Here is a 26,389-nt window from a genome sequence, read left to right as displayed (position 1 = left end):
CTCTGTCTGCTGTTCTTAAAACACTTTTCTTGGTTTATTTTCTCCTTTTTTTGTTTATCCTGCAGTCAAACAGCTAAAAACAGCACAGTGGATGCTGTTCTAGCCTAGTTCATTAACATAACTGTTTCTAAATTTCACCTAATTACTTCCAGGCAAGCTTGAATGGCAATGCAGTTCTGCAGATGTCACAGAATATAAATAGAAAGTAACAGGGGGCACAAATGGAAAGTGCTACATAATTGGAATTTTTTTCTACTGTAACTATGTGAAAGAAAATGCCAACCTTTATTTTCAGAATCTCAGATGAATTTGTGTATGCCAATTCAAATAAATAAATTCTGCCAGTAAAATGAGACACATTTAATATTGAATAATTAACACGTAATTAGGTAACTTCCTTTTAAGCCATGTTTCATTGCAGCATCCCAACAATCAAAGAGGAATACCTCAGGGGATTAACAGTGCCTCTGTGCACTTTATTAAACACTTTATAAACTAAGAGTTATATGGGTTTATAATAAAATAACCTTTAAGCTTTGGCTATTCTCCATTATTCCTATCTCTTCCTAGGCACATTTGTTTTCTGAGTATTTCCAATCTTCTGCACTGTCAATAGAAAGGTATTATGTAGTTTTTAAGTGCTATACCCCAAACCAATTACAACAGTTCTCACATTTTACCAGTGATAATAATATAAAATTGCCCAAATGACAACAACTGAAACAGTCACAGAACAAGGGAGCTAAGGCCTCACCACCCCTGCATTTTTGAGAGTATTACTGTTACAACAAGTGAACAAAATTAAGAAATAAACCTACTGCTGGGCTTCAATATATAAGAAAAGTAACAGCTAAGAGACTTTGTGTAAGAGGGGAGTGAATTCCTACTGATCTTAGTACAAAAGGATTTTTTAACTTTCAAGCAGCTATTTCAGTACTGTTATGCTATGATTCAGGGTAAACCTATGAATTACATAAGAGTAGTTTTAAATTGAATCACTCAAGAAAGACTAGTTTCAAAATTCTTACTGTGTTTTGTGCTTTAAAATTAGAGTAACAATAGTTTCTGCAACATTTTCACTAATTTTCTGTATCATATAGAGATTGAATTCACAGCTAAACAAACCACTTAGATTCAACAAACTGAAGAGAATATTCCTGGCAAAAATGAATCTAGATTTTTAAACAAACCCAGTGCACTCTAATGGTATATGAACTTACTTTCTGAGAGCTGTTTTAATGCCAGTCAGAACATAAAAGCTAGTACTGGACTATAGTATTACTTCAGTGTATTTTCATAACAAGCCAGAAAATGGAATGACAACGTAGAAGACACTGAAAACAGTTAGTGAAAAGGCAAAGTAATCATTAGTTAACACTATGCCTAGAATTCTATTAAGTTTTTGCCAAATGTCTTTATGAAGAATTAACTTTACGAAAATGTAGTTTATTAAATTGATTCTATCTAATGCTGTGCATGATCTGGTGTAAGTGACAATAAACACTGCATTTGACATTGAGGCATCTGAAGTTACTAATTCTTTAAATACCAAGAAGCAAGTGATTTAAATGTTGCACGCCCAAGAACTTTTTAACGCACAATCATAAAAATAAAGGCCCAGGTCTGCCTACCCGAGAATTTAATATGAATTAACTAAAAGCTAAGTATTCACAGTCCTACACAAAAATAAATGCTGTGTAACTTAATGATTTAGCTACCATGATTCATCCACAAATCAAAGCAGTTATCTTAAAACATAGCTTATAAAATCTATGCATGCAAGTATTTATGCACATTTATGTATATGTGCAAATATAGCTATATAGCCATTGACAGGTACATCTACATGCACATATATATATATAGATCTAGATCTAGACATATATCTGATTTCATATATAAACCCCATCAATTTCAAAGTTGCAATATGAAAAATTCAAAATATAAGTGACTGAAGAATAGAAGTTTCCCAGTTACTTTCAATTAGCCATGACCATATAAAAACTTGAATTTTAATAAGGAGAACTGCAAGGTTCTTCTTACCTTCTTCCTTACTTCAACAAATAGCTGCCATTTAGTGAGGTTGATTTACAATAGAAAGTTCACAGATGAAAATTAGAGTATTGCACACCATCCACACAACATCATATATAGAGTGATTAATTTCATGGAATCTTAGCAAGTCTGGTTGGACAGGATCTTAAAGATCATAAAATTCCAACCCTCCTGCTGTAGGCAGGGACATCTTCCACTAGAGCAGGTTGCTCAGAGCCCCATTCAAGATTGCTAAGGTATCCAAAACCTTTATAAATATAAATGAATACATCTTCTCAGCAACCTAGGAACTAAAGGGAATTTAACAGTTTCAAAAGACAGACGTTTTCAGCAAATACACTTGTCAAAGTGTTTCTAACCAATGCTTAAACTCAAATGAAAACTTCACAGTAGATGATGCTTGATGGAAGGTGGGAGAAGATTCCAGCTTTTTCTTATCTTTCAGAAATGATCATTTTCTATGAAGTGACCCAAATGACAAAAATATTTTCCATTCCTCACCTGAACAGAAACTAATCAGGATTATGCACTTCTACACAGGAGAATCTGAAAGAACTCACCCTCAAGAAAAACAAGGCCTGATTGTGTGTAAAGACAGTATTTGAAGTAGAATATGTTATCACTTATAGCAACTCAGGTGATCTAAAAATTATGTTTTCCTTAGATCCATAAACACATTTAAAAGCTCAATTTTTCACCATATTAATCTTTGAGGCTCTATGAAGAAATAATCTTAAATTTTATTATTACAGATTAAAGAAAAATACAATCTTAAAAGCTAATTTGGGGACAATTTTATATTAAAGGTAAATACTTTAAAACATATCACACATTTAATCATTTAATGTACTGTATATTAACAAAGACTAGGAATAAATTTATGTCCTACAGATTTAATCTATTCTTTAGCAATTATGTATTCAGTAATATCTGTCCTATAAACAAAGTTAAGCTCCCTAAGAAGTGTAAAGTTAACAAGTGGATACAAAAGTAGAATCTGATGGGAGAGTTTCCTCTTTGGTTAGATGGTTGGGGTTTTTTTGTGTGTGTCTTCGTTTTTTAAACTGAGTAGAAACCTTAATATTAACATGTGGGAAAAGACATAAAAACAAGCAGACAACCACACAAAAACTTACCAACATCCATGGCAGTTTCCATGAAGCTTTTCTGCCTCGAGGCAAATTCAGCCAACAGTTTCTGCTGCCTTTCTCTAGCCTTCTGTCGTCTATGTGAAAGAAGGGGGAAGAAGAAAAAATAAACTTACATAATGGAGCAAAAAAACCCTTGAAATGTCAAGCTGATTACAATTACCACCTTAAAACAGTATAATTCCAAATTAAGGTTGATGTAAAGGAATGGTTACCAAGCCTAAAAAAGGAGTCTTTTGCTTTTCTGAAGCAGAGATTTTAAGAAATTAAATGCTACTTTCTTTTGAGTCTGAAAAGACAGAATAAAATCCTGTCCTTAAACACCCTTCAAAGGTGTTCACCACAAGATCTTTTAACAGATTAGGCCATAACATCGCAAGAAAAAGAACTCAATACCTTAATCTTGAAACTTTTTTATCTGTTACACATGAGAAGAAAACCAGAGAGCAATGTCATTTGTACAAAAACGAGTACTTCTGTGAGAAATCAACTTTTGCAAGTTAATAACAATAATAATAAAAGTCTACTTCACTCCTGCTTGATATCAAGCTTGATGGCATGGGAAACAATTATGAATAATTTATTTTCCAGCTAAGCCTCCTCACAGTGGTTCCTTCTCCTCCACTTCCACCCAAAATACTGGCCACCAACAGCTTTTATTGTGGGATTTAAAGCACCATGAGATTGCATCCAGAGTAAAGCCCTTATCTCCCTGAGGCCAAGCTGACCTCACTAACTTTCCCTCATTGTTTGTCACAGCTCTGGATTTATAAATGGAAAACACCAGAGACTTACTCTTGTCTATCCATCTATTTAAACTGTTTCAGTGACCTGTACAAAGCTGTATGACCAGTTTTATAACTCCCTATATAAATATATACTGCAGTGGGTAGAGGAATATTGATGGGTGAAAAATGATAAAGAAAATAAACATTCATTTTTCTTACTTTGACATGAGTTTATAAACAGAGGAAATGGGAGAGTGGAAGTGAGAAAACCAAACAAAAGCCCTGTACCACAGCTGCTCAGCACACAGAAAATGTCCTCAACTGAGGGGCTTTACAAAGCACCTCCCCAGTGCAGCTACAGAAGTTCTATCATAGCTACAAATTCTGTGCATCAGCATTTACAATGCATTTTTTCCACTGCTCAGAGATGATCCAGATAACTAACATGGGCTTTAAAAACATCACTTGGTGTCTGATTCCATGATGGGGGAGTCCTCCAAAGTCTCAAGCACTGTGTGATTATCAGTGTCCTGGCACAGGAACTGGCATGCACAGGCCCAAAGCAGCTCACATAGCGCAACCTGTCATCCTGAGGTAAGTCAAAGCTTCTGATTTGTTTTCTTAAAGGCACCTGAAAGACCCAAATATCTCTGCCCTTTGTCTGCTACATTTTATAGTCACCATTTCTCAAAATAACTTCTATTTACATCACTAAGATTCATTATTCTGAGGATCAGACCAGAGCATTCATTAGACTTGATTTTATTTATTTCTCCCTGGAAATTTCTCAACACCTCAACTAAGAGCAGAGTGACTGTAAATAGATGCATTTAATACGAAGACATAAACAAACTCTGACAGATTCAGTACAGCTCAGTAATTTTCCATGATGGCCCATGGGAATATGACACTGCAATTGAAAAAATACTGCAAGCAGCTAAGCTTGCTTCTAGTCCTGTATCTCAGTTTCTATGGCAACAATCCATTGCCTGAGTGATGCCATTATATGTTGAAGCTAAAAAAGGTGATTACTTAACGTTCACAGTCTGCTCAGTCTTCACTGACACAAAACTGGAATTGGGGGGAAAATTAAAACAATTGAAACAGTAAAAATTGCAGTCTGGCTTTATGAACATTGTCACTCTATGGGTTTAGTCATTTCAGTTATCATACTGTCCTTCAATAAACTTCATGGGTCGACCGATACCATTATAAATTTGAGAAGAAGATAATAATCACTCAGAACAACAAAAAATGGGAAACATTCATTTTTGTCATTGCTTTAGCCACCAAACTTAACTGAAAACTTAGTGGGCCTTCCACAGATCCTTGAAAATATCACATCCTTTTATAGAGGGAACTGAATAACCTTACCCTTTACAACATGAAAAGTTACTTGTTTCATCCATGCCCCTGCTTCCCCTGTACATAAATCTAGCACTATTGAGTTCCACATTCATGATTAAGTACCCAAGACATAGCTGTCTTTTATCTAAAGCAGCTGTTCATTCTGGCTCTTTCTGATTAGCAATTTTACATGCTAAACCTTGACTATTTCTCTCTATTACAAGCAATGCTGAAAATTAAACTATTAAATAAACACTAGCAAGACAAAAATAATTTTACTTTGTAAAGTACATAACATACAAATATGTTAAATCTATTTGCCATATTCTTATGTGTTATTTTCCAGTACAGTGTAGGCCTTGGAGAGATTTTAATGAAAAATTTATTTTCAAACCAATAAAATAGCAGAAAAATAAAAGTAATCTTTATTTTTCTGCTATTTTATTGGTTTGAAAATAAAGTAATCCAGAAACCAACTGAGTGAGAGGACTGCACTTTTCTACTCAAATTTCTAGAACCGTAGCTACATATTCTGGTTACAGAAACCCTTCAAAATACAGGATGAACAAGTACTCAATTGTCTTCTTGTCCACTCCAGTCTGTGCTCTCTACTTCAACTACTGTGGTAAGTACTCTGACCTGAATTCCCTACTTTGTATACTCTAACCTTCTAACACTATGCACTGTCCACTCCCTTCAAATCCCATGTTCCAGCCTTTTGCACCAGCCAAGTGTCAGTCTCTTCCCACTCCAGCCATCTCTTCTTTGCAGCTGAGTCTGCCATCCCCCAAATGTCAATCTCTGTCTCTCATAGCCTCCAGACATTCTCCTTCTCCTACCAACTCTCAAGACCTCATTCTTCCCCACTGAGATTTTCTCTAAAAAAGTCTTCAGGTTAAGCCACAAAAGCTAACACAATCTTAATTCTACATCTTTGTATGTATGAGTTTTATAAAACGAAGTGTGAGCATGTATACCACTTAAAATAATTATTAAAATTTTCTATTTTAAAGATTTAAAATAGCAAAGTACAGATTCTTCCTCATTACCCATGTAAATCATGGATATTCAAATCAGATAAAGAGAACTGTAGAATTAAGACTTATTCTTTTATTATGTAATTCATACAAAACCCTAAAGATCAATCAATAGATGCACAACACACACTGTCCTTCTACTGCTCCTTTGTCTTGTTATTATGGTTACCTTTCTTCTTTATCCAAGGTTTTCTTCTCTGCAGAACTAATCTTTTTTGGTGGTACAGGAGGCGTCACCTTCCTGCATATCTCTTCAATTATACGTTTATTCAATCTGCTCTGTACAGCAGCTTTCAGTAAAATTCTTTCTACTGCTGTCATTCCATCTCCGTGAGCGTATCTCGGAATTTCCGGGTGGATTAAAACATCCACATCATCCAGCCATGGGGGATAGTAAGAGTTTTGTTTTCCTGAGAGTTTGTGATGCAATTTAATCAGCAAAGACAGTATGCTTTCCTTGACTTCTAGAATGGCTGTGGTTAACTGTGGAGTTGCACCAGGTGCTGACCATTTCATTGATGTTTTGGGCCGAACCACCTGATTTGCCTCGCTGGTGTTCCGATTGATGATCTCCTGAAATTTCTTTCTCCGTTCTGCGACCAAACTGAACACTTGAGCTGTCCCTGAGTTCTTGGGGAAAAAATTACATTATTAATTTGCAAAAATACAAATTTAAACAACACACATTTCTAAAACTACAGAAAATATTTGAAGCTAGAAAGAAAACCATGAAACTTAAAAGATTCTTCTCCACTCCCAAAATCTATTGAAAATTAGGATAGCAAAATTCTAAACCTGCATATAGTATTTTTGTAAGAGTCTGTTATATACAACTGCATAAAAAGCCAAGTATCAAAGGAAAATCCATACTGAAACACTAACAACTGATTTTACTCTAGTCTAACTTAACAATTGTGTTATCCGGGTAATATTTCCTTGGTTTTTCTAGAATAGTTATAATTTCAGTATCTTTATATCATTTAAATGCCTGAGCACTGTTGCACAATGTAACTCATTAGATCACACAGGTGAATACGGGTGAGCCCACACATCCCATGAACACTGTGCATTTTATCTGGATTTATTAGGTAAGATCCAGAAGCCACACACCCCTGTTTGCCAGCAGAACTTGCTATCCAGGGCATGTGAGCATGAATGCAGTTACATTAATGACAGAGCCCATTTAGATCTATCTTACACTACTCTTGCTTGCAGTATCAAATTAAGGATACATATACCAAATCCACTCCAGAAAGGTATTTCTTCAAGGTTTTGAACATGAAATTCAGCACACTAACATCTTACCCTCTCCTCCTCAGAAGGCTGGGCAATTAAGAGATATCAAATATAAAAATGGAATTTTGACTATCATCTCACCTACCTTCTTTATGTTCTAATCTATTTCATGCCATCTCCCTACTTTAGATTTTGTCTATTTTTCTGACATGAACATGCAAAAGAACTATCCACTGTATTTTGCTACATCTGGCACACAGTAATCTGAAGTGCTGCATACAATAAATACAAAAGCAACACTGACACAGAGATTGTATCATCTACTGCCTATAAATCTTTCAGGATCCCACCATTTACATATTCCTTTGTTTTCACAACCGCAACAACAAATTGCTATTAATCATTTCAAAAACACTTTCAATATAAGGTTAAACTTACCTAGACTCAAGAAAGCTAAGACTATTCTACATTATTTAATGTTAGTAGTATCTTGGCAAGATCAAACAGGCCTAAACACAAAGCTCAAGCAGCCAGTATCAATGGCATTTTATATTTGATAGGAAGCTTTTATTTCCAAATACATATTAAAAATGTAAAGGCGTTTTATTGCTTCAAAGTCTACCACCTAAAATTACCATCGAGAACATGAAAAAAGCACGAGCCCTTGCAATATTAATTAAAAGGAAATTTAGGAAAATTAGAAGGTTCCACTGAACGTTAAGGTGAGCACAATTAAAGCATGTTGCTAGTTAATCGCTTAGGAGAACAAACTGCACACAGATCTACCTCTCTCTGGAGGCTCTTCCGCCTTGAACTCTGGTAGATTGAGGACAAAAAAAGTCATTAAATACATCATTTCGAAGGAGGCATCATTGGAAATAACTTCTATTTCTGCTATCAGTAGATATAGGAAAAATAACTGAAGGAAAAAACATCCTAAGGAATTAATAAAAACAGTAAAAAAACTAACAAAAATGCCAACATAGGCAATGACTTAAACTAACCTAGAGAATCTGGTATTGTATCTACTTACTTGTGATGAAGCTAAACCATCAGAACTTGTACTTGCAGGTGGTTCTCTCTTCACCTCAGGAGCAGTTTCTGGTACTCTCACTCGGACATAGTTAATGAAGTGACGCATGTTAGAAACCAAATTACTACCTGGAAACCAACTATCATGGCAACGCTCTTGTCCACCTGCAGATTCCTAAAACCATTAAGAAAATTGTGATATACTTTCTCTTATTAAATTTCTCATACTAAATAACTGGTACTGCTTTTGTAGCTGTATTACAGAGGCCACAATATCTCCGTGAGATAGGAACAACATGTTGAACATTATGTACCTCAACAAAGCTAATATACCTTTTAAAAATTTTGTAAACTGATGTGAGTCCCATGAGGATCACAGGGATGATAAATACATAGGTCTAAGTATTTTATTTGAATACAATCAAATGCAGCCATTGGTGCTAGCTGGCAGAAGTAAAAGGAACTCTAGAGAGGAATCCTAAGCTGTACAATCAAAGATTAATATAAAAAATCAGAACTATACAGAAGACAATCTCTGGAAAAAAATGTGGCAAATTCTTAAGTCAAAAAGCAGTGCTGATCAGATAAAAAACTATGGTAATAGAAGGGAATCTGGAATCACAAAAATAATGGCTCTTTATATTTAAATATCATTAAAAGTAGAATTAAAATTCTGACTTATTCACAGATTTTTGAAGATACAGATCTGTACATTTTATTGTAGCAATAAAATGTTCAGTTATAAGGGTTTCAGGTGAAAATTTAGAGATTTTTAGCCTCAATGATTTAATTTTTTTTGCACAGTTTCTAGTAGTAACTTACACAGTGGTAAAGATCTAATCAATCTGTGCTCTCAGACATATACAGAAACTGCTGAAAAACACAACAAGATACCATAGTCTTCCTCACAACAGTATGTTTTTATTAGTTGTTCCCCATATAAGTTAATAAAGATGCTTTATTCTAACTACTATGGTAAAAACTAATTTTAAACAATACTGAGTCATTAAAAAATACATTTGTATTTTTAAGAAAATTACGGCATTTATTCATACCTCTTCATCTGATTCTTGTTCAGGAGAATTTTCCAACCCCAGCTCAATCAAATATAAAACCATGCAAAGCACATGCTCTGATAAGTTCTGATGATCCATTAATATCTAGGTAGGAAAAGAGACACATCATAGAAGATTAAGGCTTCAGTACATCTAAACTTAAGAAAAGGTGTTTTGGATAATACATTTTGGACTCTTCAGTTCTTGTGGATTTTTTCTTTTGTTTGTTTAAAATTTGATTTAAAATTATTTTGAGATTTAGAAAAAACCTAACCTTTGATCATCACCACAAAAGCAAAATTTGATTTTATGTCTTTCCAGTCAAACAAATTTGTACCTTAAAGCTATTACTAGTTCAAGCTGCAATTTACTTCAACACCAGAGTGACAGGTACAGCTGCACAGACACCACTGCTGCCAATTACATGCAAAAAGCTGCTCTCAGCCTTCCCTCCCCTTTTCAAGTGATCAATCACCAAAGGCCTCACGAGGTCCTAGTCCCATCAGTGATGCTGGTTAACTGGGACTACCACAAAGGTTAACACCAATTTAGTTCATAACCACCTTCACATAATCTTTTTTAGTTACAAATAATAAATAACCTTATCTTTAAATTAATAAATGCCCATATCTTTCTTCTAAAACAACTTTCAATGCATTGAGAGGAAGAACCAGTACTGCTAAAATTAAAAACCAGGACAACTATCCTCTTGAGAATACTCTGAACTAAAGGAAAGAAAATGGCAAAAAAATGCAAGTTACCAAGTGGGTGAGAAAATACATTTAAAATTTCATTGTAGAAGGCTACTACACAAATTAATGTTTTTAGAGTGTAGCCTAGTAAAGTTTTAAATATGACTATGTTTTGAATGGATGAATTTTCTAAGTAGAAAAAGCCATTAGAAATATCAGAGAGACAAAGTTCTTAAAAATAATATTGTTTTACAATAGTTTTTCTAAGAAGTGACTGAGGAGCTGATTTAATCAACAAATCTGAGATGATAGAGGTTATTTAATTAAAAAGAGGACTCAGTATTCCGTTAATACAAAGAGCACGTGTAATTGTAGCAGCTGGAATCAAAAGTCATATTGACCAACACTTCTGAAAAGTAACATCACCAAATATAGTTTACTGCTCTTCCACAGGAAGTCCCAAAAGCCAAGAGATATAATAAAGGCTGTCATGAATTGGCAAAATTTCACAAAGAGAGTGGGCATTATTTAAGCCAACCTAAAAAATCAACCACTGTATTTTCCACCATCCATAAATCCAGTGGGAAAGTATTCAGTATTCCAGCTAAAACAGCAACCCAGTAATGGCTACGATTCTCAAGATTTAAGCCCTTGAAGGTTCTTAATGGATTAAGAGAAAAAGTGGCCAAAGACACCCAAGCAAGACAGTAAAAAATGATGCATTCCTTCCCTAGAGTCTCCATTTCTGCTCCGTGTCAAAACATTATTTGATCTTCTCTGTAGTCCCAAGCTCTCCCTTCCTTCACCAGCCTTCCTGTAGTACAACAGATATTTTCTATTCAATAGAAATTTAACAGTGAAACAGAATATGAGTTTTAGGTAAGATGGGAGCCCTTAGAAGAGCACAAAAGGAAAAGTCTGCCCAGGAAAAAAGCTACTCAAAGCAATTTTTATAGTTCCTCATCTGCCCCTGCAGCACACTGCTTTGAAAACACTTTCTAAGTACAGACTCAAAGTCCATTTTCTGATGAATGGACTCTTCAAAAAGGATGTGCTTCTCTTGAAGACAGCAGCAAACTATCAAAAATAAAACCAAACATAACTTAAAGGCACCAATTAACCCTGAAAAACAGTTGTTATAACATTACCAAGAGCCAGAATGTATTTGGGAAATGATGCTAGAAACAACTGCAGTTATGAGACTTATTTGACACTGAAGATTTAAAGCCATTAGAGTTGTGTATTTTTTAACAGTCACTGCTGATGCCTTAAAATTCTGCAACAGGAGCCAGAGGAACATCATTCTCACCACTGTGCTCCCTGAAACCATCATGGAAGAACAATCTGAATGGCAACTCTGATGGTTAATACAGTTCCTCAAAGTAGAACAGGATCTTTCAGCCACTTGGGTACTGACTTAGTGTATGTGTATATGAAACAATCATTTATGAAATAACCAAAGTGGTAGGAAAAAGCATGTACTAGACTTGAAAAATAAAACAAAAGCAAAACCAAAAATATTATATAAAATGGAACCTGATTACTCCAAGTAAACTTTAAAAAAATCATGCTTCTAAGAACTTCTGTAAAAATGTGGAAGTGAACCAATGCATTTAATGCAAATTATGACTGTACCTTGTAAAGAAGTGTGAAGAGCACAATGTGCAGAGTTTTACAGTGCAAAAGCTTTATGAGACCTCTGTAACTTGGGTGTAGTGGTGTTCTCTTCTTGTAAGGAGGCCATGGGTTTCCAGGGAATTTGCCACTCTGCTTTAAGCTGTTGAAACAAATGTTAAATGTTGAAATCACTGTTAAACACTGCAATAATGTAGAAACCTGCCATTGCTATAGATAAACTTTGCTTTGTGTACCGAAGAGTAAACTAAATAAAAATAGATAAGACTACTTCAAATAAGTTGTAAATGATTTTTAAACAATATATTTGGTTAAATATTTTATCTGTGATGACATTCACTACTTTGTCTGCAGCCCTTCTGGTGTATTTTTAAACATTTATGGAAGAGTAACAGACTAAGACAACCAAAACTCTGATACTGCATGTAATTTTATAGACTATTTACTCAAGAACAAATCTGGGGCTTGAAAACACTGATAAAGTGATTAGCATTACCAGGCAGTGAAAACAAAAAAATTGTTGTGGAATGAGCAAGAGCATGATGTTGCATTTCTAAAAATGATCCAACTTACAATGCAGTGTATCTGTCCATTGCAGACTGCACATCTCTGCGGTAAACTGTTCGAAGTATTACCATGACAGGGTCAAATTCCTTATCCCAAACTTCAGCTGTTGTTTAAAAGAAATTACATGTTAACATTCTCTTTTAAGACCTTACCACTTATTCTAGATTCTTTCCTTAACTAGCTTTAATTATGTCAATTCTATTATAGAATTTTTCCTGTCAAACTACAGCAATTTATAATAATTCTTACTAATAATACTTTCTATAGTAATAATTACCATTCTTTATCAAACTAGAAAAAATTTTTTTTGCAAAATTTTGATTGGTTTCAAAAATAAAAAAGTAACACTCTATTAAGCAATCCCCAAAATATCATTTCTGTATGCATCTTGTTTTGCTCTTTCTCATTTCCAAGTACATGTGAGAAAGGCTTATATTATTTTGCACTTCATACATGGTAAGCACAAGCCTCTTCAAAGTAGGAAGTAAAGGCTGTGGAGCTGTTAGCAGGTGGATGATATTTTACCATCAAGTGTAGTGAACAAAACTGCTGCAACAACACAATTTCTTATTCAGTATCAAAAATGGTCAAGCTTTGTTTTATAACTATTATTATGCATTATTTCAGCATTAAAATCTTAATTACATCCATTTAATTTAGTAGCTCTAAAGTAACATCCAGAGTGGCTGTTCAGAGCAATCAGAAACAGAAAAGTCTAAACAGTCTATAAAAATATCCCATTTGATAGCCTTTTTTTTCCTATTTACAAGTTAATTAAAAAACAAAACTAAGTTTCAATCTAAAGCCAAATGAAGACATTAATTCTATGAATTGTTTTGAAGTGTTTAGCTCCCATAACACAAAAAAATGAAGGCAAGATTCAATGACCCCGAAACGAGGAAGAAACCCAGCGGATACAGAATTTTAGCTCCACCAGCAGGTGTAACGTAAAACAAGTGCTTACAACATTCTTCCAAGCTTCCACAGGAAGAAATAAGCAGCTTTACCACACCTCTGAGAATAATTTTCCCCAGGCAGGAAGACAAGTGCCTATACTCACACCTAGTCATCTCTATATATTAACCCCTGCTAAGGCTAACAGTTCTACACATATCCTCATAGACTGCTGAGGGAGAACACCTAGCAAAGTTGCCATTATGTATTAAATACAATCAAATTTAGCTTGTGAAGGAAATCCACATTTTTTCTGAACAGAATTTAGTATTGCAGTCTGAAACACACACCAAGCTTGTTTGGGCTGCTAATGCTTAATGAGAAAAAAGGACTGAGTGAGCCATACAGTGAATATCGGAAATGCACATACAGCTCATCTTCAGCACACAAATCTACAGTGTGTAGAAAGAGCCTGGCTCTGGAAGTTGGTTTGGGTTGGTTTTGTTTTTTTAAATGATGGTTAATGGAAGCAAAATCTAAGGATCTGTGAACATCAAGTAGATTCCACCCCCTCAAATTTAGGGAAACAAGAGATTAGAGGATTAGAGGGAATTGATCTCATCATGACTTGCTTTAACTATGACAGACCACAAACTATAATTCTTAAAAGCAAAGGGTTTGAGAACCTATATAAACTTACAGGGAATATGAACACTTAAGAGGGTAAAGAAAGCCATGCCAGCTTTTATTCCTGCAGAAGATTTTTCAGCTTTTATTACTTTAAGAAAAAGGGAATCTGTATAGTGTCATAAATCACTTCATTATTCAATGCTATAGGGGAGATACTTAAGACAGTTTACCTCTGGAATAAATAGTTTACCTAAGTTAAAGAAAAAACCCAACCAAACTATATACAAAAAACTCCAAACACTGTAATCTAGCCTTTGATTCCCTAAATATGAAGTGCTGTAATTAAAAACAGCATAATCCATCTCTTTTTCCTTCACGTTGTGTTATGAAAATGACCAGCATGTAAAGAGCTCCAGAAACCAGACAGGACATAAGGAAATGTAGTTTATGTAACCCTAAAATTAAGTTATTTTAGATACATGGGTGTTAAGCTGCCTAATTACACATCAAAGAACCAAGATGAATCAATTTCCCAAACTCTGGTTTCACAAAATTATTTCATTAGTTGTTAATTTGTATAAAAAAGCATTATTGACACTTCAATCTCCCAGTACAAAAACTGGCAAACAATTACAAGTTATTACAATACTAGTACCTACATTAACCATCACTCCCCCCAAAAAAACCCATGAAACCAAATGGTTTCAAAATCACCAGGCTCTAACCTTCCCAGTTCTTAAGGGAGGTATGTGGGGGAGGAAGGAGTTAATCTCTCTTCAGCTTTGCCATTAGCCTGAAGCACAACCAGAGCACATGGAGCATTTCAGATTTCTACAGGCTTATCTGCTTAGTGACATGACACAGTAATGGAACACTGAGTTCTTAAATTATTTCTCTCCTTTGATATACCAATGCTATGTTGAGTCCAATTTAGATGACAAGCTGGTCAGGGAAAGAAACTTGTCATTTTTGCACTGTATGCATTGTAGAATTACAGAACAATATTCTGTAGTAAGTCTAGTCTGAACTTTTTTCTAGGCCCTCACTACTGACAGCAAAAAATGTTACAGCATACTAATATAATTAAGCAACATAAAATGAAGAATTATGTATCGTGGTATCTTTAATAGTCAAAAGGTGGAGAAGTTCAAAGAAAGTATCTTTGACATTTCACTAGTGCAAACAGCTCTAAACTCTACTAAATATACACCATAATTATTTAAATCATAGGAATAATAAAGTATGCAGTTCAATAACATTCAAATAAGATAATTTTTCATTTATATATTTTCTTTTGCTTTCTGAAGGTACCTGATTAGTATAAGCTCATTTTCATTCTAGATCAAAATCAATTTATTTACGACTACTGATTTTCTTTAGCAATGCTCTTAAATATAAGCAATGGGCAATAATGAAAAAGTCAAGTTTTGTGGGGTTTTGGTGGCTGTGGTAGGTTTGGCTTTTTTGTGGGGAGGATGGGGGGCAGTTTTCAACACAGGTAGGTTGGGTTTGTTTTTTGGGTTTTTTAAGGAAAAAAAGCCCACTACAACAAAACCAAACAAACCCTGGTTAGACATCTTAACAATGACTATATTGCAAGAGAACACTGATCACCATACCTTTAGGTGTGTACATTCCTTGTTGCATGGAACCTCCAGGTTCAAAAACAGGGGCTTTAAAGTCAGCAACTGCTGACAGGACTGATTCAAAGCTTAAGCTTCCTGGAATAATACCACTTTTAGGATTAGGGTTTTCTGGAATGTAATGCTTACATTAAGGAAAGCAAAGTAATTTAGTTGCAGGACACACAATTTCCCTCCCCTCTTGATATTTTCCATCAGTCATTTCAGACCACATCGCAGCAGTGCTCTGTCCTTACCACAAGAGGTCTGCATGCTCCACCTGCTAGGAACAGTAACTGTTAATGAAGAGAATCTAAGCCTCCCAGCTAGGAGGTTAAACTTTTTAAAGTAAGACTTGCTACATATTTGGCTCTAGCTGCTAGTACTTCATGAGAAATAGAAACCACTGCCGGTAGCGTATATAAAGTTTTCATGATTGTCTTTACTTACAAACATTTTGTCTGTCTTCATAGGGAGAATATTTTGCATTTATATCCAATTGCAGAAAAAGAAAGCAAATAGTTCAGGATCCATAAACACAATAAATAATTCTGAATCTTGGATTCCACAGTTCTCATTTTTGGTAGCAATACTTAACTGACCTATTAACGTTACCCTAAAACACAAGCAGCACCCAGAAATAAGAAAACTTCTGCTCAGTGATAAGTGATTGCTTATATAAATTATTCACTTATTTTAGATAATTAAGTCATTCACCTAAGTGAATTGTTCTAAGTAATCACTTATTTTACATACTTGACTGAGTTACTAGAGCATATTATTATTAAAATTCTTATTATGCATTTGTTAGTCTCAATCTCATCCTTTCCTATCTTTACATTCCTAATATTTTTGCTTATTGCCCATACCTGGATTGCAAGCTTTTGTATGCAACCACAACAAGCTATTTAATTTTACCTACACACAAGAGTGACAGCAGGAAAACCTGCATATTTATAGTCAGCTGTCCAGGGACATGAACCCTATGCCTGTGCTAAAGGACTCAGTTTGCTCTTCTCTCCCCACAGCACATGCACTTCACTCTATTGTCAAAGCAACATGCAGGATTGCTATTATTTGCACTTTCAGCTATTGATAGCAAAAGTCAATGTAATGTAGACTGCCCTCTTTTTATATTGGCATGAACTTACCAAAAATCAAAGGCTCAAATCCACACAAATGTGATGATTTGCTAAACTTTCTACAATGTCATTGGAAAACATGTTTTACCTCATACCTAAAAGACTTCCAAAGACCAGTACAGCATTTTGTATCAAAACTAATTTAACCTATTAAAAAGTATTGTATTTATTGTAAGAAAAACCAAAATTGGAGCCTTTGCTAGTAAGTATATAGTACATATACAGTATATACTGTGTGTATAAATATATATATAGAGTAAATATATACAAACACACCTTCACACAATTTTCTTAATTATGTAACATAAAAACATTTTCAAGTCTCAGTACTATCCAGACACGTGTCATTCAGGCTCATTAGCGCACATATTCCAAGGATATGAGATCCAATAATGAACTGTGTGTCCTGTCATTCATACACAGTTGGGCTACCATCTCCGCTCTGAGGATCTCATCATCTGTCATTCCTAGAACAATGAAATGTAAAAAGCTGTTAAAACAGCACAATTCTAAGACACACATTCAGTTTTCATTTGATATTAAAAGCATGTCAAACATGATACAAATTAATATTAAGTATGATGCAGTGCCATAGAAATACAGGGGGAAAAAAAACAGGGGGGTATGCAAATATTATGAAAGGCACAATCTCAATCAGAAAATACCAGTATAAACTCAGATTGCTGTCTTTCTGGAAAAGATACAGAATCTTCATGTCATCACCTACACAAATCACCCACTTCCATTAAAGCCATTTTTCTCCATTTTATGTATTATATATATTTCTATTTCATAAGGGATTAAAATTCAGTAATTGGCAAAGATGAAACTGAAATTCAAAGATGAAACTAAAATTCAGTAACTGGTAAAGATGAAACTGACTATTGAATGCTTTAAGTTATTATATAGTTAAACAGCTTTAAGGCACCAACTAAGTGCTGAATATAAATGAAGGTGTAATAATGTTATTTACATATAGATATTCTTAAAGTAGTGACTCTTACCTAAATGTAAACGAAGACTTAACAAAAGGACCAAAAACGTTAAGGCTCCTTCCAGCATGGACCTTTCATGCTCTGAGTCAAGAACTGTATTTTGATGTTGTGAAGCCATCGTTAACAGATCTACCACTTTAAATCTACATAGTAAACAGGAAAGTCAGAAACAACCATTAAGCATTCTCCAACATTAAAACACCAATGTGAGACATAGTGATAAACTCAGGATAGCACTCACAACAACCTAAAATGAAATACAAAAGCCCAAATGAAAACCCAAAGTACAAACAAACATACATGAAAACCCTCATCTTTTTTAATTTCAATTTTTATTTAACTATCGATGGAATGTGCTATAGTGATATTCACGCCACATGAAAACACCTTTTATTTATCAACATATAAAAACTAATGCATAATCATTGGTGTTCAAATCCTGATTTTTTTTTCCAAAAAAGTAAACATTCTGTGTCTCTTACTACTTCTTCCGGATAGAATATCCCAGCATACGAACACATATGAAACTTAAAATATCCTAAAGATGTTCAGAAAACATGTATCTTCACTACTGCCCTGTAAATCAAAAGCCAATGCTGTTTAAAATCAAGAGATACCTCTTTCAGCAGAGTCCTTAGGTGTTAATTTTGTCTAGGGAGGGTTGTACCACTGAAGATATGTATCAGATATGCAATTTTTCTATTACACACTATAAATTAGCACAATAGCCAGCACAATATTGAACAAGACCATTCATCTTTTAGTCCTACCTTTCAAAAACAGATGAAATAAAATAATCTGGGTCCAGTCTAGAGGCACAGACCTGTATAAAGAGAGTAAATTAATTTCATTAAATTAATTCTATTCAATAGTTTGTAGGTAAATAATATTGGTTTGGCTTCTCGGAAAACATAACTTACTTGCAGCAGATAAATGTCAGGATCAATCATTGAATTGCAGAAATGAGACTGCACGTAAGTCATGGCCTGTCCTTTAATTTGTAGACCATTTCTAACCCACATATTGCTGTGAATTTCAGAAAGACTGGCCTGTGCAGGGAGCATAAAAAGTTATAAACATTTCAGGGATGTTCAGCTACTCAGTTCAATGTTAGCAGATCATCAGTATATTATCACAGAAAAATAGAAATCATAGACCAGTTTGAATTGGAAGGGCCCCTAAAGATTTCCAACCTTTATGCCATGGGCAAGGACACTTTCCAGGTGCTTAAAGCCAGGTTGCTTAAAGACCCGTTCACCCTGATCTTGAAAACTTCCAAGGATGGGGAATCCTTGACTTTTCTGGGCAACCTGTTCCAGTGTCTCACCACCTTCACAGCACAGAATGTCTTTGTGATATCTCATCTAAAGTACTCTCTTCCAGCTTAAAGCCATTGCCCCGTGTCCTGTCACTACATGTCATTGTAAGAAGTCCCTCTGGGGCTTTCTTGGAGAGTCATAGAATAGTTTGGGTGGGAAGGGACATTTAAAGGTCATCTAGTCCAACCCCCCCTACAATGATCAGAGGTATCTTCAACTAGGTCAGGTTGTTTAGAGCCCCATCCAGTCTAACCTGGGATGTTCCCAGGGATGGGGGTATCTACCACTTCCATGGACAACCTACTCCAGTGTTGTACCACCCTCCTAGCAAAAAAAGGTACTACAGGTAATCTAAATCAACCCTACTTCACTTTAAACCCACTAACCTTGTTCTGTTACAACAGGCCCCACTAAAAAGTTTGCCCCCAGCTCTCTTGTAGGCCCCTGTAGAAGGCTACTCTAACGTTTCCCAAGAGCCTTCTCTTCTCCAGGGTGAACGACGCCAATTCTCTCAGTCTGTCAGAGGTGCTCCAGTCCTCTCATCATTTTACTCACTATCATTACACATATACGTGCATACATATTACAACTTCATAGACTTTTTTATAGTAATTTACTTCAGGAGAGTAAGAGATAAAAAGAACCACTGCAAGTTTATGAAACAGATGCCATACTTTCATATGAGAGTATATTACAGACAACAGAAGTAATCAAAGACAAATGATGTGATTCATACATGTAGGTATTCCTTAAAATCTTGAAACTAACGCAAAGTGAGGTATTGTGGTACCAAAATGAACCAAAAATTAAGACATCACAATTAAAAAGAGATTAGATCTAAAAGCAATGATTAGAAATACTACTTACTGCCACTTATGCACAAGGAAGTCCAAATTTGCAAATAAAATGTTGTGCATCCATTCTGGAACTCACTCTCAATTTAAAATACAAAACTTCCAGATCTGGGTTTCTTGTCAACCTGCACTCCATTCTGTTCACATTACAATTCTATGTTTTCAGAGGATTGCTCCATCCTACCATATTCGAAGAGCTATAGTGAATACTATTATTATGTCCTTCTCAGAGTATGATAACTAATGCCCCATTTTTAATTTTGGAAATAGGAAGGGAAAAAAAAGATGTCACCCTAACTACTTGGTATATTGTAGTTATTATTGTCACATACGGCTTATTTTTATATTCCACAATTAAGACATACTTCCTATAGTTAAGTTAAAAGTCTACCCATACCTGAATCTGAAGTGGGTGAATCATTAGTTTCATCAGCATCTCCTGATCTGGCAGGATAGTGTCCAGATCTAGTTCTTGGCATTTAACAGCCTAGAAACAAAAGCAAGCATATGATGTGTTGAATGATTACATTCAACAGGGAATTTCCATCTTCTGTGAAACTACAACATGTGCTTACCTTACTTAAAAACATGGCAAAGTAACGGTGCAGTGGCAAATGAAAAGTAACTTGGTTAGGTGCTGGCTGAAAGTAAAATAAAGGTATTTAATATAATATATTGAAAAAAACAAACATACAAATATCTTTGGCACACCACCAATGTATCTTATATGCCTTCATTTGATAGACTTACTTTCCACTAACATAGCAGTACTTCATTCCCCTGTCTTTCTGATTATTCAGAAGTTTCCAAAATCTCAGGGAGTTTCTCTGTTAGTGTGTCTCCAGAAGCTAATGGCACTCTGAGTTGACTAAACATTGCTTGCCAAGTGGTCAAGCTGCTCCCCAATTGCCAAAGCAGAAGAGTTCTGTTTTGCCCCTACTTCATTCGGCTCTTCATACAGCACAATAGCAGTGCATCCATAACACTCCTTTAAAACTCACAGCTTAAGCTTGCACCAGCAAATCTAAATCACCAAGACTACAGAAGAAAAATGGTCCTAGGACATAACATTGTAAGTATTAACTACAAACTCTAATTTCAGCAAGGCAATCCTTTTTTGATCACTAGCTTGAATAGCTACTTAAATTAAGGAGAGGGGGCTGGGTGTAGGGAGTGCATCACCTTTTATATTTAATCATATTTTCACAGTGCTTTGCTTAAATTCACTAAGGATATTTACCTCATCTACAAAGTTGATAGCATCAAACCAGTCTTGAAGTGCTTCAAGGCAGTATCTGACAACATTGCGTGTGTATTCTTGTGTTTCCTGCAGTTAAGAGAAACCAGCACACTTGTATGAGCCAAAACAGTTTTAAGCGCCATTGTTTTCCTACTACAAGTAAATACAATTATTTCAAGAATATTTTTACAGTACACAGAAACACTGAAGTTGGAAAAGACCTCCAAGATCATTAACTAACAATATGCTGTCAACTAAACCACAGCACCAAGTGCCAGGTCCAGTTGTTTCTTGAACACTTTCAGGGATTGGGACTCCACTACTCCTGGAGAGCCACTCCAATGCTTAACCACTCTTTCCACTAAGAAATTCTTGCTATTGCCCAACCTGAACCTCTTCTTGCTGCAGCTTGATGTAATTTTCTCTTGTCCTGTTGCTGGTCACCTGTGAGAAGAGGCAAACTTGCACCTGGCTACACCCTCCTTACAAGGAGCTGCAGAGAATGATAATGTCACACCTGAGCCTTCTCTTCTCCAGGCTAAACAACCCCAGCTCCCTCAGCTGCTCCTCACAGGACTCGCTCTCTAGGTAGTCCCAGTGCCTACTGTTGTTTAATTTATCCATTTACTTTTAGCTATAATTTAGAGCTGTAAGCATAAAAGAAAGTCTTTCCATGTAACCAAAAGGAGTAGCTAATGGCCTACAACTTCTATCTACTTAAAAGGTCCTTATAGTTGGCTAACGCAAAACACCCTAAATGATACGATACCACAATACTGCATAGATATCAATGGTAAGCAAACCTTGTCATGATTGTATGATACAGCTGTGTAACAATACCATAAACTACACTATATTTCAGGTTAAATCATGTTTCAGGACTAGAGCTGTACATTGCCTTCCAGGAGAGAAGCAGTCGTGTGCAAGAAGAAAAAGCAGAAACGAAGCTAAACCAAACTGCTCTGTCATCAGCAGAACTTGCAAAGACTCTTTTCTTAACAGATTTTTCCTTTAATCTTCACTTCTCCCTAAACAGAGTCCAGACTTGCCTCACACTCTCAGGATATCCAATGACACACTTCTCATGCAAAAGGCAGCAGTGCTCAGGCCAGCCAAAAGTTGTGCAAGTGGCAACTATTTCAGTCAGGTGCCTTTTCACACCAGGAAATACAACAGCCACGCTCCCATCCTGTTGCTCCACACACTATGAAGGACTGGCTCCTGCTGACTTTCCCTATCCTGTGAGACATGAGCTTCCAACCCACCAGGTTTCACTAAGTAAGTACAACAACTAAGCTAGGAAATTTCTTTAACATTTTCAGATTTACTGATAATGACCACAAGGTTCAAACATGTGGCTGAAGACATGACTGACAAGACAACTGGTGGAGGAGCATGGCCTTAAATAAAAGAACATCCCATCCCTAAGCAAAAATGAAAGGAACACTTCAAACAGCCAGAAGCTGTAATTCGGCTTTCAAAAACCAATGTAGACTTATAAATTGACAAATTCACAATGTATCAGTGTAATTTACATCACAGAAAGACTTTTACAACTGCCTGATTCAAACTATTCTAAAATCACATGGACTGCTTGTGCAGTTTCTCAGTGTGCAGTTCAATCCAGTCAGTACTGTCTCACTGACACTTAATTATCTTAATAAGCTAATTTCAAATACAAGTATTTACTTCACAGAAAAACAGTAAAAAGTATTTTTTCATATGTTAAGTATTCCTAAAAGCTAATGGATTCTATTTTTGCTGTAACTTAATATAATTCACAGTCTAGCAAATAGCAACAAGTTTTTGCTCTAGTTTGGAGACCATTTGACCCAAGAGTTTTCACCTCAAATTGATAGGAGAAGCACACAAATCCATAAATGACTCCATCTCCCATCATAATGAAATGTCTATTCACAGACACAGCCAACATTAGAATGACATTAGGATGACTTATGCATCTCTGTTCCCACTGAACAAAGACAGAATGACTCAGAGGCATTTATCAAGCTCTTCATTAGATTAGAAGTTATTCCATATGTACAGTCATATGAAATGACTGCACACATCCTGAACTTGTAGTCCCAGTACTGGAGACAACAAATTATTTACAAGCATGAATTCTACACTCATACACAGAATATGAGTTGATTAGAGTTTTATGTTATTTAAATAGACAAATACAGCCAAACCAAAGCCTCTTCAAACACAAGGCAGCTTTTTCAGGTTTGAGAATTCTAGAATAAGTCATGAATAAAACCAAGAATCATGAGAGGGAAATGTTTGCCTTACCCTAACTTTGCAGTGTGACAGCAGACCCCACATTGGCTGGGCACAGGCTTCCAGCTCAGCAGCAAAGGCAGCATAGTATGTCTGTGATTCAAACTCCACGTGCTCATTTAACTCCCGTTTATTTAAATTCATACCTTCAAATATTTAAGCAGAGTTAAACCCAAGATTTAATTAGGGCTAAATGGAATGCAGTCTTTTTAGTATTATGCATTTACACACCTCTAAAAACAACTCCACAAAGTGTAAGAATCTATTTTATCTAGTGGAAGAATGTTTGATAAAACAAAGTTTGAACAGAAATATACCAGAAAAGATAAAAGACTGGCTAATAACTGCAGTCCTTGCTGTTCAGGAGACATGAACTTCCACTTTGAATGTTACTCAGACAATTAGAACATCTGAATGCTGGTCCTCTTTCTAAGCAAAACATTTATCAGCATTGAGATACACCATCTTAAAATATTATCTAATATCATCAAAAAAATTATATTTACAGCAACACTTACAAAAAGATCCAGATTTATGAGATTAATTTCCTGTATATTTAAATTTAGAACTTCACCAGTAAAACAGTTGGGTTTACAGTTGTGATCTGTACTTTAAGTACAGCCTCAGAATTCTTGCACCACAGATCTCAGTCGACTAAGTGTGATGTGACTGCTCTTCAACTACTTCACACAAGCAGAAGATCCATTAGATAATTTTTGTAATCTGTTTTCTAGAATATACTGTTCTCTTCAATAAATACAATCTTGTTCTCTTCAATCAATACAATCTTTTCAATAAATACAATCTTAATTTAACAGACTAAATACATACATACAGCACTGTAGGGATTTTGCTACAGTGAACACTATCAGTCTTAACATCCTTGTATTAGTACTGATTATAAAAATCACATACCTTGAAAAAATGATACAAAATTCATCCATGTTACCAAAAGACCATGATCTTCCAAAAATTTCTTTGCCACACTTTGGTGTGAAAGTATGTTTATAAAATCACTAACTAGGGGCCAGTAAGTATTATTCTTCAGTAGTGCTTCCCCGCAATTCACCACAACATGTAAACTATTCTCTTCATCTAGATTTAAAAGAAAAAAAAAAAAAAAAAACAAAACAAAAGGAGAAGACAAAGTAATCTCTTTCATTTATTAATAAAGTTACAAAAGAATGCAAAAATATCCATTAGGATGCACTGTAATGCTGGGGTCAGACACACACAAGAGAAAACGGCAGAAAACTAAAATTATTCTTTCATGGTACCTGAGGTTGTTTTTTCATCATGGACTGACCTACACAGCACAACCTCTAGAAAGTAGCACATTAGGAAAACCATCACAGCTATGGCTCTTCCAACACTTTTAATTATAAAAAACCCAAACAATACAATTCCTATTACAAACACCTGAATTCTACTTTGAATTTGACATAACCCCAGGGAGCAAGGTACCTTACAGTATTCAAGAAGAAATCTGATGATCAAAACCTACACTGGCATGTTGAGTCTGAAAAAAAGCAGAGCAAAACACTTCCACTCTGAATTTGGGACAGAGAGAGGGGTTATGCAGCCAGTCCAAGACTAGGGCAGGAGAAGGTTCCTAGAAGAGGAGGATAAGAAATCAAAGGGGGGGGGGGGGGGGGGGGGGGGGAGGTGTTTCTTTCCCTCCCACCCCAAATCACAGAAGTTCATCTTCTCCATCTGCCAAATAAATTTCTTTGTTTTCTCTTCATAAGAGGGAATCCTGGAAAGATCAGAAGGGAAACAGAATTGGTTCTGGATTCATGATCCAAGCAAAACAACTTCCAGTACCCATGCCAGTTATTATTCTATTTCCACAGAAAGAAGAACAGAAGAAAAGACACTTATTAAGATACTCCAGTCACTGGATGGTGAGGTAAACCTCTGTGTAGAGTGGTTCTCTTTGGCCTGTCCAAGAACAGGGTAGCATCTCTGACTGAATCTGCTGAAGGATTTTGCAAAGGACCAACAATTACATCTAGTCCAGTATAGATCAGACAAATGCAAAGTTACTTCAAATGGACACTGGCATTGCCCCTCATTCAGAGTACTCCACAAGCCAGGGTTAATGCAAAGTCACTTTGAGATTTTCAAAGGATAAACCATTACCAAAACATTTTCCTTGGGGCTATAAATAAAATCCTTTTCCCATATAAAGTTCATTAGGAGGAAAGTGCTGATAGAGAGGAAAAAATTCTCTAAGAACATATGGACATAAATCTCCTTAGGGAGCCAGTTTTACTACCTGCATCTATGTTTCTACCCCTCATCCTTTCACGCTAGGTGTGAGAGACGTAAACTGAGTTAGTAACACTTATAAAGTTGGTATCAACAGAGGCCAACTGTTTCATTAAAACAGTTTGTCCACAAATACCCTTAGTGAACTGTACATTTTAAACAGCTGTCAGCTGTTCCAAAGACAGTTAGGTTCTGTGAGCAATGCAAATTAAACATGCTGTGACACACACAAGTTCTGCTCCATATTTTCCTTGCTCCTCTCAAACATGCTTTCTCCACTTATCCATTGGCTGGATTTGTAAATTTTGTCTCATTCAGATACTAAAAAACCTATTGTTTACAGTAGCTGCACAAACAAAATTCTTCTTAATTTATCTCACCAGCATAGACTTCTCACTATTTCAGCATTATAAAAGATAACTTGAACTAAACACAAGATACAAGCTCAAAGAACTGCAAAAGAAGGCCATTGAGAATATGAGAGGGCAAAACCACAATAACAAATTTTATTATTTCTTTTCTGTCCATTTACAGTATGCCCAACCCCTTATACACAAAGCAGTGAGGGGAAAATGTTGTGAAAACACTGAAAAGAACCAGACATATCCCA

The 26,389-nt window shown here is 35.5% G+C and overlaps 1 protein-coding gene across 5 annotated transcripts in view; it reads right to left on the bottom strand.

Annotated features, from left to right (window-relative positions):
* UBR3 (ubiquitin protein ligase E3 component n-recognin 3) overlaps positions 1-26,389 on the bottom strand; it is a 101,959-nt gene that overhangs the window by 47,165 nt on the left and 28,405 nt on the right. For 3 of the 5 annotated variants that reach the window (XM_041472774.1, XM_041472775.1, XM_041472778.1), the window contains 17 exons: positions 24,424-24,603; positions 23,521-23,654; positions 21,229-21,315; positions 20,564-20,629; positions 20,386-20,475; positions 18,736-18,864; positions 18,586-18,638; positions 17,825-17,958; positions 17,202-17,287; positions 15,676-15,817; positions 12,539-12,635; positions 11,966-12,107; positions 9,639-9,743; positions 8,585-8,758; positions 8,338-8,367; positions 6,485-6,945; positions 3,192-3,280 (listed from right to left, as the gene is read on the bottom strand). In XM_041472774.1, coding sequence (XP_041328708.1) covers positions 3,192-3,280; positions 6,485-6,945; positions 8,338-8,367; positions 8,585-8,758; positions 9,639-9,743; positions 11,966-12,107; positions 12,539-12,635; positions 15,676-15,817; positions 17,202-17,287; positions 17,825-17,958; positions 18,586-18,638; positions 18,736-18,864; positions 20,386-20,475; positions 20,564-20,629; positions 21,229-21,315; positions 23,521-23,654; positions 24,424-24,603 — 2,199 coding nt within the window. The remainder of the gene's footprint in view (positions 1-3,191; positions 3,281-6,484; positions 6,946-8,337; positions 8,368-8,584; positions 8,759-9,638; positions 9,744-11,965; positions 12,108-12,538; positions 12,636-15,675; positions 15,818-17,201; positions 17,288-17,824; positions 17,959-18,585; positions 18,639-18,735; positions 18,865-20,385; positions 20,476-20,563; positions 20,630-21,228; positions 21,316-23,520; positions 23,655-24,423; positions 24,604-26,389) is intronic. The other 2 variants (XM_041472776.1, XM_041472777.1) reach the window with 1 other exon arrangement.

This window comes from Pyrgilauda ruficollis, unplaced genomic scaffold (assembly GCF_017590135.1).
Source record: "Pyrgilauda ruficollis isolate IOZ18807 unplaced genomic scaffold, ASM1759013v1 scaffold3, whole genome shotgun sequence".
NCBI classification, from domain to species: Eukaryota; Metazoa; Chordata; class Aves; order Passeriformes; family Passeridae; genus Pyrgilauda; species Pyrgilauda ruficollis.
The sequence above is the reverse complement of the archived record's forward strand: the minus strand, read 5'-3'. Positions and strand labels throughout refer to the sequence as shown.